Source organism: Miniopterus natalensis, chromosome 10, assembly GCF_054644295.1.
Source record: "Miniopterus natalensis isolate mMinNat1 chromosome 10, mMinNat1.hap1, whole genome shotgun sequence".
Taxonomy (NCBI): Eukaryota; Metazoa; Chordata; class Mammalia; order Chiroptera; family Miniopteridae; genus Miniopterus; species Miniopterus natalensis.
The window spans coordinates 3,531,182-3,544,180 of NC_142090.1; the positions used below are offsets into that span (position 1 = coordinate 3,531,182).

Sequence of the window (12,999 nt, forward strand, 5' to 3'; positions counted from 1 at the left end):
AGCCTCTCTAGCTATAGATTATCTAAGGCAAAGAACTGACTTCTCTGACCACATGGGTAAAATGAGCAGCATGGTCCTAAAGGCAACAATGAGGAGTAGAAGCCACAGGAGGAGCTTATCTGCCAATCTAGACAGAATCCAGAGGAGAAACAGGTACTGGGAAGACACAGAGAAAGCTTGGGGTCATGGTTCTTGGTTCCTGCATTCCTTTTCTCTGTGCGTCTGAGAAAGTGTTCAGAAGATAGGGAGCATCCGTACTTTCTGCTTTGGACTTTTAGAAATTGGGAATGTGTCCCTTCCCTCGTCAGTCAACCAAACCGCTACCTACTGCCAACAGGGAACTTGACTTAACTCCCTAGTTCTGAGAGCCTGAGAGACAGAAACAGAGAGCTCTGACATTAGAAATGAGTTATACAGGGCAGGGACACATGAAAATTTGCAAGAAATATAGACATTTTTAAAAATTAAGCTTAAAGTGATTTGAATATGCTTAGAAGAATGAAGCCAGCATATTGCAAAATTTTCAGGATATTCTCAATTATCTTGTTCTCCTTCTCAACTTCAGCTCTGGCATTTTGTTGCTTTCTAGCATAGTCTTTCTTCCTGTCTGCCAATTCCCTCTCCATTTCTGCCCTTCTCTTTTCCTTCTCGACTTTGTCCTCTAGTTTCCTGATTTTCTCCTCATACTCAGCCCTTAACTTACTCTGCGCTGTCTCCAGCTCTGCTCTGTATTGTTCTTCTATCACTTGGATCTGTTTCTGAATCTCCTCCTCAGCCCTTTGGTACATCTTATTAGTGTAGAATCCCCCCTGGTTCTCCTTCACCATGCGCTGGACCAGGTCCAGCAGCTGCGCCCTCTGAGCCTCCTGCTCAGCCCCTGTCGCCTTATTGTTGAACACACAGTGGCGATCCCTGAACTTCTTCATCAGATCCTGAATGCCTTCTGGAGCTTCCTTTAAGTAATCTTCGAACTTCATGCCATCCAAGTCATCTTTCCGGGTGAATAAGAGAATCATGTATTGCCTGGCTTTGGGTCCAAACATTGTCAGTACCTTCTCAATGGCCTGTTTCTCTTCCTTTGTGTGCCGGCCCAGGGGAACCACCATGATCACAGCATGAGGCCCCGGGGAGGTCAGGATGATGCAATTAATAATCTCCTTTTCTGTGTGAGCATCCGGTGTCTCGGTGTCGAAAATGCCAGGTGTGTCCACTACGACAATTTCACTCTCATTCCACATGCTGCTCCCTTTCTCACAGACCTTGGTGATGGATTTTGCTGCAATGCTGGAATAAAACGCTTTCTTTCCAAGGATGCTGTTCCCTGTGGCACTTTTTCCTGCTCCAGTCTTACCCACTAAGACAAGTCTCAGTTGTGAATCTCTAGGGTGTTGGTTTCCAAGCCCTGGGACATCAATAAACAAAAGTCACAGGGTTAGGACTGACCTCCAACCCTTTCCTCTTTAAGTTCCCCGCCCCTCATTGCCCTTCTCTATTGCCCACTCGGGCCCTATCCCATGAGCAACCTCTGCACTCATAGGAGGTCTGTAGAACCCCTGGGCCTGGCCTCTCTCCTGCAGGACTCAGGTAATGCTGGGCACTTCTCAGGAGTCCCTTGGGCTGCTCACTCTGACCTCTGGAAACTAAGAGCCCCCAGATTAGGGCGCAAAATGCTTCAAGTGAGAAAACTGAACCCCTGCTGGTGCCTGTTCTTTATAAACTAATGACCGAAGTAACACAAAGTCTGACTTCAGGGCATCACAGTGGAAGACCCCCCTCCCCCAATTTATATTCAAAATGGAAGATTTTTCTCCCCATTAAGAAGCCAGGTAGGCGGTGATTCAAGCCATCTCACCCTTGGAGGGGAGGAAGGGGCACACAGGCAGAAAGACAAAGTGTTCCTTTAAATTTCATGTACAGCCATCTCCTCAGGAATTCTGACCCATGGGAAACAAAATACATTTAAAGTTACCACCTTATCATAGAAATCGAATGAAGTTTTCCTATTTTAAGTTAATATGTTGAAGAGGTATAGCCAGTATTACCAGATCCCTGGGGTTACTATAAAACCCCTTGATAAATCAACAACAACATCAATAATAATAATAACTCATGCAGAGTAGCATCAGTAGAGTTACACTTTCTTAGTGTTCCTTGGATAGGCATGTCCACTTCCTAGGACAATGGGAAGTTAAGAACAAAACAGCAGAGCCTATCACCTGACTGATGTTTCAAAGGTAACTGTGTCTTAAGTTAACACCAAATCATCTAAATAGCTCCTTCCCTGTTTCTATTCAGTAATTTTCTGCTTATCTCTAATGTGTCTATGAAGCTAAAGTCTTCAGGATTTGTGAGGCACAGACTGGGACCATGGAAGACAACTGACAACCACATCTGAGGGCCTGTTTCTCCCAGAAGGAAGAGCCTGTCAGCACAGCCCTTGACAAAGACTGATTCCTGCAGGAGGAGTCCTGTATGACCACCATCTGTCTCTGCTTTCAGTCGATGCAAACACCACCACCCTGACAATACTGCAGACATGATTATAAACTCCATTTTATTATTCAGAGATATCATCACCATTCTCCCTTGATTCCTGTCTTCCCCTTACTTTCCAGATCCCACCCATGGGCAAGTTCTCCTGGCTCCATCCACAAATCTGACCACTTCTCTCCATTTTGAAGACCATCCTAGTAACCAAAGCTACCATCACCACCCATGCCTCAGCAGTCCCCTAACTGACCTCTAGTTCCATCATGCCCTCTTCTATTCTGTAAATTGGAATGATTTTTAAAACATCAAACAGAAGAGAGATTTAGCAGAACCTCCCTCTCTGGTTTCCATAAAATCAGTAGTTATTCCCCATCTCCCACCTATTTTATGGTGAATCTGTTCCTAATCCAGGGATGAGAAAAACCATTCCTAAGGCTGAGTTTGCACATTTGAAAAGCAGAATCCTGGGATGAGAGAAGTAAATTTCTAGAAGCTGAGAGCACTGGCTACAGGATGGCTAAGATTAAGGGAAACTGCAGGTAAAAGTTCAGATTATTATTTAGTTAGCTTCACAATGGAAGACTCCAACCTAAAGATATCTTAGGGCATTAGTTACAATTAGGGAAGGAGTAGGAAAATCACGGGAGGTGAAATGAAAATTCACCAAAGGCCAGCTCCAACACTGCCACAATTCCCAATGCTAACAGAATACGGAAGTCTTCCTGACAGATTGGAGATTTGGCCATCAATTCTTCCCATCTCTGTGCACATGCCTCTTTGGGATGTGTTTCTGTACCTCCTCCCACAAGGTGCTAAGTCTGTTTCTCTGCCCCTTGCAGCTGGGTGGGCCTTATGACTTGCTCTGGACAACAGGGCAGTGGAAGCATGATGCAAGTAGACTCTGAAAGTGCTCATGCTCTGTGTGGCTTGCTGTATTCTGCTCTTCAGAACCCTGTAACTGCTTTATGAAGAGGCTGGGACTAGCCTGCTTGATGAGGGACACAAAGCCCCTTTATCCCTGTCACCCTGTCCTGCCCAAGAGCCTGCTAACTACCAGACATGGCCGTGGGGCTATCCAATTCAAAATTGTCCTTTTGCTGGATCTTGAAAGTATCATGCTAAATGAAAGAAGTCAGATGACAAAAGGTCAAGAACCATATGATTTCAATCACATATGGGGTATAAAATAGAAAGCAACAAGGAAATAAACAAAACAATAAACAAACTCATAGTCATAGGCATCAATATGGTGGTGACCACAGTGAAAGGGGTTGTGAGGAGGTTGGAGAGGGTAAAGGTGGTGAAATATATGTTGATGGAAGGAGACAAGGCTTTGTACAGTGTAACACATAGATGATGTATTATAGAATTGTACACCTGAAACTTATACAATATTATTAATCAGGGTCACCCCAACGAATTTAATAAAATAAAAAGATTATCCAGTTGTGTGCTGGACCCCCAGATAACCACCTGTGCATGAATGAATCTGGCTGAGATGAACCCAGTTGGCCCAGACCCAAGAACTGCCCAGTGACCTGCCAAATCCAGAGCCAAAGAAATGGCTTAGGTGTTAGGTGACTAAATTGTGATTTGGTGGGGTGTGGTGCCAAACCAGCAAAAGTTAAACTGATATTGTAGATTTCTAGAGATAAGCGAAAAGAAGGGTTATGTGAGAGACTGAGTGAGCCAGTCTGTTGACTTTGTTGGTCATAGTGAGGCCACCTGAGCAGGGAAATGAAGGACCTGAATAAAGACTCAATTCCTCTCACGTTCCTCCTTCCCAGTCCTCTGTCAGGCTGAAGAGAGGGGCAGAGAAACACCCAGAGAGGCTACAGCTGGCCCTTCTGCTGTGTCCACATTGTAGGAAGTAGGAAATCAGAAACCTTGGCAGTTTGGGCTCAGTCGGGACACTTTAACCTCTCTTCCTCTCAGAGGTTACTCTACATCATGAGTGTAATGATAGAAGGAAAAAAAGCCTCTCTTTTTCTTTGCAGTGGCCTTCCACAATGATGAGAAGCACCTGGTAATTAAACCCCAAGATTGTTGGCTCCGCTGATTCAAACAGCCCTTCTGTTCAAACCACAGACAAGATAAGCTACTCTCAAGGCTACATTCTTGCATCCCCCCCTCCCTTCTGTTTCCACAGCTCAGGGATAATTCACACCACGGAGTCTGAGTTATAAAGCCCCCCCTGCCCCCCCCATTCAACAGGCTTCTTTTACACTCTTCATAACTTTTGCTCTGAGCATGTTTTATAGGCCTAGGTAAAATACTGATGGGACACCTTCCTAGGGTACCTGACAGACTGTGGCCTGGAAAGCAAACAAAGCACTTTTCAAGAAAACCTCCCTAGTATCTGCCCAACTTCAAGGCAACCCAAACCCCTCCTTTCCTTGTCACCTAGCAACAGTACCTGCTTAAAACCCTAGGCCACCCTTTATTTTTTGCCCTTGTATTGATTAGCATGCATTAGCCCTTTCCCTCCTTCAGGGGCAGGAAAGTAAAATAAACTCCCTCCCCGCATCTATCTCTTTTTTCAGGTGTGAATTCTTTCACAGACCACATTGGCTAAACTCTAACAGTAAGGAGACAGTGCAGAAGATTGAGAGTAAAGAAAGAGACAAGTCAATGACAAGAAAGTAAGAAATGGAGTTGGAAATACTTTGTTGTTGCTCAGATGGGAACTGAGAGGCAGGACAGAAGAACTCCCTGCCAGGTCCCCAGTATTCAGCCTGGCCTGGGGAGCCTGAGTCTCTCTCACCATAGCTGGTATTGGATTCACTGACGTTGACACTGGTACTGTGGGATTCAGCTGCCATTGTAGTTTGAATTCCTGTAGATAAGAAACATAACTCGTTTGAGGGAAAGGGAGAGTAATTTGAAATTAAACCCTCATGCAGCCAACAGTTCCTTCTTTCCTATAAACTTGCTACTTGATTTCACCTCCCCTATTTCCCAGCACTTCTCCTCAACTCCCCATTGTCAGTTTCATTCTCGAGTGTTGTTTTTTTCCACACAAATATGAATGTTTCAAGTGCTTCCTCAGCTCTGGTACTAGGCACCCTTCCCCCCTTCATTCAGGGAACTATTGCTTTGAATGCCCTTTGTAAGTCCTCTGTAGCCTAGACCTTCCTTGGAATTCTGAACTTTTATATCCCATCCAGCATCTCCACTGGGCAAGTTGTGGGCATCTCAAACAGAACTGGGCCAAAATGTAACCCTTGACCTCCCCCAGCCCCAGCCTGTCCTGCCTCCAGATCATATAAATGACTCTGTCCCCATTTCAGTAGGTGCCATCGCCATTATGTGCACCCCTATGTTCATTGCAACGTTATAGTAGACAAGATACGGAAGCAACCTAAGTGCCCATCGATTGACCAGCGGATAAAAACTCTGGTACCAATATACTGTGTAATATTACTCGGCCATAAAAAAAAAGAAAATTTTACCATTTGAGACAGCTTGAATGGGCCTAGAGAGTCTTATACTCAGTGAAATAAGTCAGTCAGGAGAAAACAAACACCCTGTGATTTCAATTATGTGGAATCTAAATGACAATAGAAATTAAACCAAAACAAAGCCGAAACAGACTTTTAGATTCAGATAACAGAGTAATGGTTGCCAGAAGGGAGCAGGTTTGGGGGCCTTGGTGAAAAAAGGTAAAGGGATTAAGAAGTACAGATGGGTAGATACAAAATAGTCATAATATGCAAAGTACAGCATAGAGAATATAGTCAATTATATTGTAATATCTATGTGTGGTGCTAGGTGGATATATAATGCAATCTACTCAGCTATAAAAAGCATGAAATATTGCCATTGGAGCGTATCACGCTAAGTGAAATAAGCCCGATGGACAAAGGAGAAGAGCCATATGATTGCACTTGTATGTGGGACATAAAAACAGAAAGCAACAAATGAACAAGACAAACGACAAACAGAAACTCATAGACACAGACAACAGTATGGTGGTTACCAGGTGGAAAGGGGGTTGTAGGGAGAGATAGAAAAGGTTAAACAGGATTAAATATATGGTGGTGGAAGGAGACCTGATTTTGGCTAGTAAACATACAATACAATACACAGATGATGTATAATAGAATTGTACAGTTGATACCGATGTAATTTTATTAACGAATGTCACCTCAAGAAATTTAATGAAATAAAAAAATAATAAAAGAAATAAAATTACTACCTTGGAAATGAAAAGGGATATATATTATTCAAAAGTATGAAAAATAATCAGCAAATATATCTTAAGCAATAAGGAAATAATAAAAATAAGAGCAGCCTAAGAACTGGGAGAAAGTGCAATTCACACATCTTATAAAGAACTTGTAAATATATTTGATAAAGGACTGGCAAAGAGAAGATTATACAAAGAATTCCTACAATCCATTAATAAAAAGACAAGATAACCCAATTTAAAATGGGGAAAAGATATGAATAAGCACTTTTGACATAAAATATACCGTATGTAATTAGAACAAAGAATTGGTTGAATTTTTGCATATGTATAGACCAGTGAAACCATCACCACAAACAAGATTATGAGCCTATGGGTTTCCTCATGCCCTACAGTAATCCCTGCCCACCCCACTTACCCTGCCACCTCCCCAGCCCCCCCATCCAGCAACCACTTGTGTGCTATGAGAAGATAGGCCTGGCAATCATTCCATGGTGTGAACATGTGAGGGGCTGAGGCCCAGACTCAGAGCTGACATCTTCCACTTCTGTGGAGGAGATGATGATGGTGTTCAGCGACATGGCAATTTGCTGATTCTAAATCCCAACTTAGGAAGAATTTTAGAAAATCAAGATGCTTTTTAACAGGAAGAAAGAGCTTGAGAATCATTGATTGCCTAAGACACTCCATTTTTTTATATTTGTTTATAAATATAGATGAGACTGCTCTTTTAAAAGCTTATGTTGGTTGGAAACCTCCTGGAAGTAATCTCAAACCGGCCCCCATAGTTCCTTGTACTATTCTCTTTGTGTGTAATAAAATGACTACTGAATACTCTATACCGAGCACCCTGATTAATGTTTTGTACATGATCTCATTTACTCCCCCAAATAGCCTGCGAAAATGCTAATTTTACCTTTCTAACCTTTTAAGCAGGAATATTGATGTGGCTGGAAAATGTTGAGACTCTTGCCCAAGGTCACGGTGCTAACAGGTTCTGGACGGAGCAGGGATCCAATTCTAAGTCTGTCTGACCTACGCCTTCCCTCCTAACGCTGCACACCATGGCCTCTTCTCGGTTTCCTCTCAGGCCCATGACTCTAAACTCCCATCACATCACAGCTGCATCAACACAGGGCAGGGAAGAGGGGCCACACTCCTTGCAGACAGGGAACTGGCAGGGAGCCTGTGACTAGGGAAGCTAGCAGGAGGGTTTCACATACACTGTTCCTGCAGAGCAGCCCACCTCCTCCCCACAGCACCCTCCTCACCTCATGTGTCACTTTACTGGGGACACATCTCGTCTCTGCTGAACAATGGAAAGGATTCAGCAAACTGCAGCCTAGGTTTCCTCTGCCCTTAGGGACATGGGCAACCCCTGGAGTCCCCACACTCCCTGGGATCATGCTTCTATTTCAGTAAAAGGAGGGAGTTAGAGTGGGTGGTCTCTAAACCACCCGTGTGGTCTCTAACAGCCCGGCCGGGCGTGGTTCAGTGGTTGAGCATCAGCCTAGGATCCAAGAGGCTGAGGTTCGATTCCTGGTCAGGGCACATGCCTGGTTGCGGGCTCGATCAATAACTCTCTCATCATTGATGTTTCTGTCTCTCTCTCTCTCCCTCTCCTTTCCTCTCTCTGAAATCAATAAAGATATATTTTTTAAAAACAACCAACAAACCAGCTCTAACACCTGCCTTGGGGATACTAACTTCCACTCCAGGGAAAAGGAAGGCTCATCAGGCAGTTCTCAATGTCTGTCCCAACAGCAAGTGCATGAAGGGGCACCAGTCAGTACACGTGTCCTGCAAATAGGAGACGTGTGGCATTGTGCTAATAACACTCCTGACTCCCTCGACTATCCTCCATACTAGCCTCCGACAGCACCCTCCCCACCTGGCACTGTGCTGCTGGCACAGTCCCTGGTCCCTACTCAGACCATAACCCACACCCTGCACCCCCTGGACTTCCCGCCATCACAGCTTTACTAACTGGGGCCGACTCTCAGCCATACTCACCTTCTTTTGGACCAGTTGGTGAGTTCTCAAGATCTCTCCAAGAAGACCTTAGAGCTGGTGCTTTTAACTGTGAGGATAAAGTGTGCCCTCTGGACTCATTAAACCAGGAAGCTCAGATTGGGAGGAGCCAGAGGAGAAACATTGCCTTTATGACATGGCAATATTGTCCCTTATTTTGTGGGGGCCTCCGTTTTGCCAAGTTGAAACCCTTTCCTCCATGTACCCAATCTCACACCCAAATTTCCAAAACTATATTCAGTATTTTGACTTATATTGATGGATCCACAAGGCCCTTATTAAATGACCTGAATCTTGCCCAGAGAGTGAGGCACTGTGCCTGTCAATTTCCAGGGTGCAGTGGGAGCCTGTGGGGTGATTCTGGAAGAAGGAAGTCTGGCATGTGACTTGGTGGATCTTCAGGTGCTCCCTGGTCATTGTACAATATGAGTTTTGAGTCTAGTATTTCAGGAAGCTCTGAAGTTACTCCTTCAGAAATTAGGACTTGGGTACAAAGCCAAAGGGGTCTAGACCATTGGGAGCCAAAGTAAAAGGAAGAAGAAAAGGCCTGTAAAAGACTTCAAGTGAACACACAGCCTGTTTTTTTTTTTTTCCTATGGTTCCTGCAAGGTTGAAAATCTGCAGGACCTGACAAGTAAACATGCACCTGGGGAGTAGATGCAACTTTCCCTCCCAGCTTTCCCACCTTCTCCCAGGCCAGGCCCAGGCAGAGGCAGCTTATCCTAGATTCACCAGTGGATGCATCCAACAGGCTTTGGAAATTGTATTCAAGTAAGTGGCGCAAGCTGTCAAAGCTCTCACGATGGACAAGATGTTCTAGTTGTCTGTTGCATCACTGTAAAACACTGAGTTTTTTAATTATACATTTTGGTTCAATAGATTGAGAAACTGGATTAGTCCATGCTCCCTTCCTGACTCCTTTTCCAAAGTACCTTATTCCGCCCCCCCTCTAAAACCCCACACAGCTGCTTAGAAAACCCCTGAATTCCAGCTATTTCATGATGCCAGAGGCAGAAGAAGAGGCTGCTTAGGACAGGAACCAGGAAAGAATTCAGAGGCTGTTGGGTCCATCTGGTCCTTTCAGTCAGTTGCCCTCTTTCTGGGATTTTCAGTTTGGTTTGTACAGCTTCTGCTGTTTTTCCCTTTTGGTTTTAGTTAGAAATCTCTTGCTTCATTCCAATCCTCCCATAAAGATATGTTCTTAACTGCTTTGTTATAACTGGCAAATTCTGTAAATACATCCTTAACAAGGAACTAAGATACAACTCCCATGTGTATCTCAGCATATCACAGGACCGTTAAACTGTTTTGTTCTTCATAGTCCCCTCCATTTCCAAGGAATGAGTTACAGGGTTACTTATTGTACAGGGTTACAATTCAGTTGTTCGTAGGAAAGTATGGCTCCTCCCTCAGCCACAGTGCTCTCCTGCCTCACACCCAGCTTACTCATCACTTAAAGTTGTGGTCACAGCACAGGCCAGAAAGGCTGGGTTACAGGGCCCACATCCCCTTACTTGTACCTGCTGAAGTGTTCAGAGGACTGAGAGGAGAAGGCTGGGCCAAGAAGAAACCTCACCATGGATATCACACTGAACTATGCTCAGGGTTTAGTTCAGATCCTTCCTAGGCTGGTGCTGGCCTGAGGATGAAGTGGAGGAGTTTCCTGTGTCTCCAAACCCTCAGCAGTTCCTGAGCAGGCACAACACTGAGCACTTTGACCCTGACCTGAGCCAAACGAAATAAACTCTTCTCTCTGTTGGGACTGGTGCTCATGGATGGTGGCATCTTTCAAATTCAAACAATGACATTTTCAAAGCTTCACTGGTCAATAAACAGCTGAGCAGCCTCATTGTTGTTGTTTTTTAAAAAATTTATCTTCAGTGTTGAAAGTAATAAAATGTTCCCTTTTCCTCCTCGTTGATTCCTTCCCCCCCCCCCCCCCCCCCGGAATACACCACCCCCCAGGCCTTCATCACACTATTGTCTGTTCTTAGGTTAATTTCTCCCCACCCTCCCACGCACCCCTGCCTTCCCTCTTAGATTCTTCAGTCTTTTTCTTGCTTCTGTGTCTCTGGATCTAATTTATTTATTGGTGTATTTTTGTTCATTAGATTCCACATGTGAGTAAGATCATGTGATACTTGTCTTTCTCTGACTGGTTTATTTCCCTTAGCATAATACTCTCTGGGTCCCACCATGCTGTCTCAAAGGGTAAGGGATCCTTCATTTTTACAGCTGCCTAGTAGTCCATGGTCTCAATGCCCAAGAAGATGCTTGATATGGATTTCACTCACTCTTCCTGAACTTGTAGAGGCTTGTTTTGTGTCCTAACATGTGGTCTATCTTTGAGAATGTCCCATGTGCACTTGAGGAGAATGCATATGGTGCAACTTTGGGGTGAAATATTCTGTAAATGTCAGTTAAATCCATCTGATCTTGTGTGTCATTTAGAATCACTGTTTCCTTGTTGATTTTGGTCTGGAAGATCTATCCAGTAAAGTCAGTGGGTTGTTAACGTCCTCTGCTATGACAGTATTGCTGTTGACCTCAATCCAATAACCTAATGTTCCACATTAAGGCAGTGATTAAGGCAGCAAACTAAACCTACAGCAATCACAAGAAGAATACAATAAAGAGTAGGTGGAAATCAATAAACTAGAAATAGAAAAAATATAAGATACTAACCAAACCAAAATTAGTTCACTGAAAATATCAACAAATTGATAAATATTTAGCTAGTTTGACCAAAACCATATGGAGCCCTCTCCTGGGAGCTCAGTGGATTCGAGCACTACAAAGGTTATGGGTTTGATTCCTGGTCAGGAGACAGACAACTATCAACCAATGAATGCGTGAACATGGAGAACAACAAATTGTTGCTTCTCTCTCTCCCTTCCTCCCTCTAAAAAAAAAAAATCAATAAAATATTTTAAAAACCCAGATCTGGCAATATATTAAAATGATCATACGCCATGACCAAGTGGGATTTATTCCAGGGATGTAAGGCTGGTATAATATTCACAAATCAGTAAACGTGATACATCACATAAACAAATTGAAAATCAAAAATCACATGATCATATCAACAGATGCAGAAGAAGCATTTGACAAAATCCAACACCCATTTTTGATAAAAACTCTCAGTAAAGTGGGAATAGAGGCATCATACCTAAACATAATAAAGGACATATATGACAAACCTACATCCAACATCATAATCAATGGGCAAAAATAAAACAATTTCACCTAAGAACAGGAACAAGACAGGGGTATCCTCTTTCACTACTCTTATTCAACATAGTACTGGAAGTCCTTGCCACAGGGATCAGACAAGAAGAAAACATAAAAGGCAACCAAATTGGAAAGTAGGAAGGAAAACTGTCATTATTCATAGTGGACATGATATTTTATATGGAGAACCGTAAAGACTCCACCAAAGGACTACTAGATTTAATAAATGAATTTGGCAAGGTAGCAGGATAGGAAATGAACATCCGGAAATTAGTGGCATTTTTATGCACCAATAATGAACTCTCAGAAAGAGAAACTAAAAAACAATCCCATTTACCATTGCAACAAAAATACTAAGATACTTAGGAATAAACATCCAAGGAGGTAAAAGACCTCTACTAGGAAAATTACAGAATGATGAAAAAAGAGACAGAGGAGGATATAAACAAGTGGAAGAAAATACCGTGTTTATGGATTGGAAGAATTATCCTCATTAAAATGTCCATACTACCCAAAGCAATCTATAAATTCAATGCAATCCCTATTAAAATACCAATGGCATATTTCACAGATCTAGAACTAATACTCCAAAAATTTATATGGAACCAAAAAAGATCTCGAATAGCTTCAGCAATCTTGAGAAAAAAAAGCAAACTTAGAGGGATCACAATATCACATATCAAGTTATACTACAAAGCCACTGTAATCAACACAGCCGACCACTGGCACAAGAACAGGCATATTGATCAATGGAACAAACAGTGAACCCAGAAATTGACCCAAGCCTCTCAGGACAAAGAAGCCAAGCCACATAGTTGTCGTCAGAATTTTCCTGGAATACTCATAAAAATGATAAATTTCTAAAGTTATTGAGGTTCCCTACCCAAAAATGTCTTGAGGTTCTTTCTTTGCCATCTCCCAGGAAAGCAACCTTCGTTCTGACCTGGAAAGACTGCCATGGACCATGTAAATAATCAAGGTACCAGGCGGTTTTTCCAAGGGGTTTTATCAGCTTCCATAGTCAATCTTAATTTTGTTGTTGTTGTTGTTTAAAATGT

General features: G+C 43.1%; 1 protein-coding gene across 1 annotated transcript; it reads right to left on the minus strand.

Moving 5' to 3' along the window:
- Positions 1–470: 470 nt before the first annotated feature.
- Positions 471–7,260, minus strand: LOC148092146 (GTPase IMAP family member 4-like). Its single transcript, XM_087821310.1, has 4 exons — positions 7,216–7,260; positions 5,255–5,326; positions 3,545–3,608; positions 471–1,402 (listed from the first exon to the last, which is right to left on the minus strand). Exons 1-4 carry the CDS (start codon positions 7,258–7,260, stop codon positions 471–473), a joined length of 1,113 nt encoding a protein of 370 aa, XP_087677436.1.
- Positions 7,261–12,999: the final 5,739 nt, after the last annotated feature.

Coding starts and splice junctions, on each gene's coding strand:
- LOC148092146 (XM_087821310.1), bottom strand. CDS start 7,260: ATGTCGCTGAACACCATCATCATCTCCTCCACAGAAGTGGAAGAT. Junction 5,327..7,215: donor CCTCCACAGAAGTGGAAGAT/GTCAGCTCTGAG, acceptor TCTTATCTACAG/GAATTCAAACTACAATGGCA. Junction 1,403..3,544: donor TAGCCCCACGGCCATGTCTG/GTAGTTAGCAGG, acceptor TTGATGTCCCAG/GGCTTGGAAACCAACACCCT.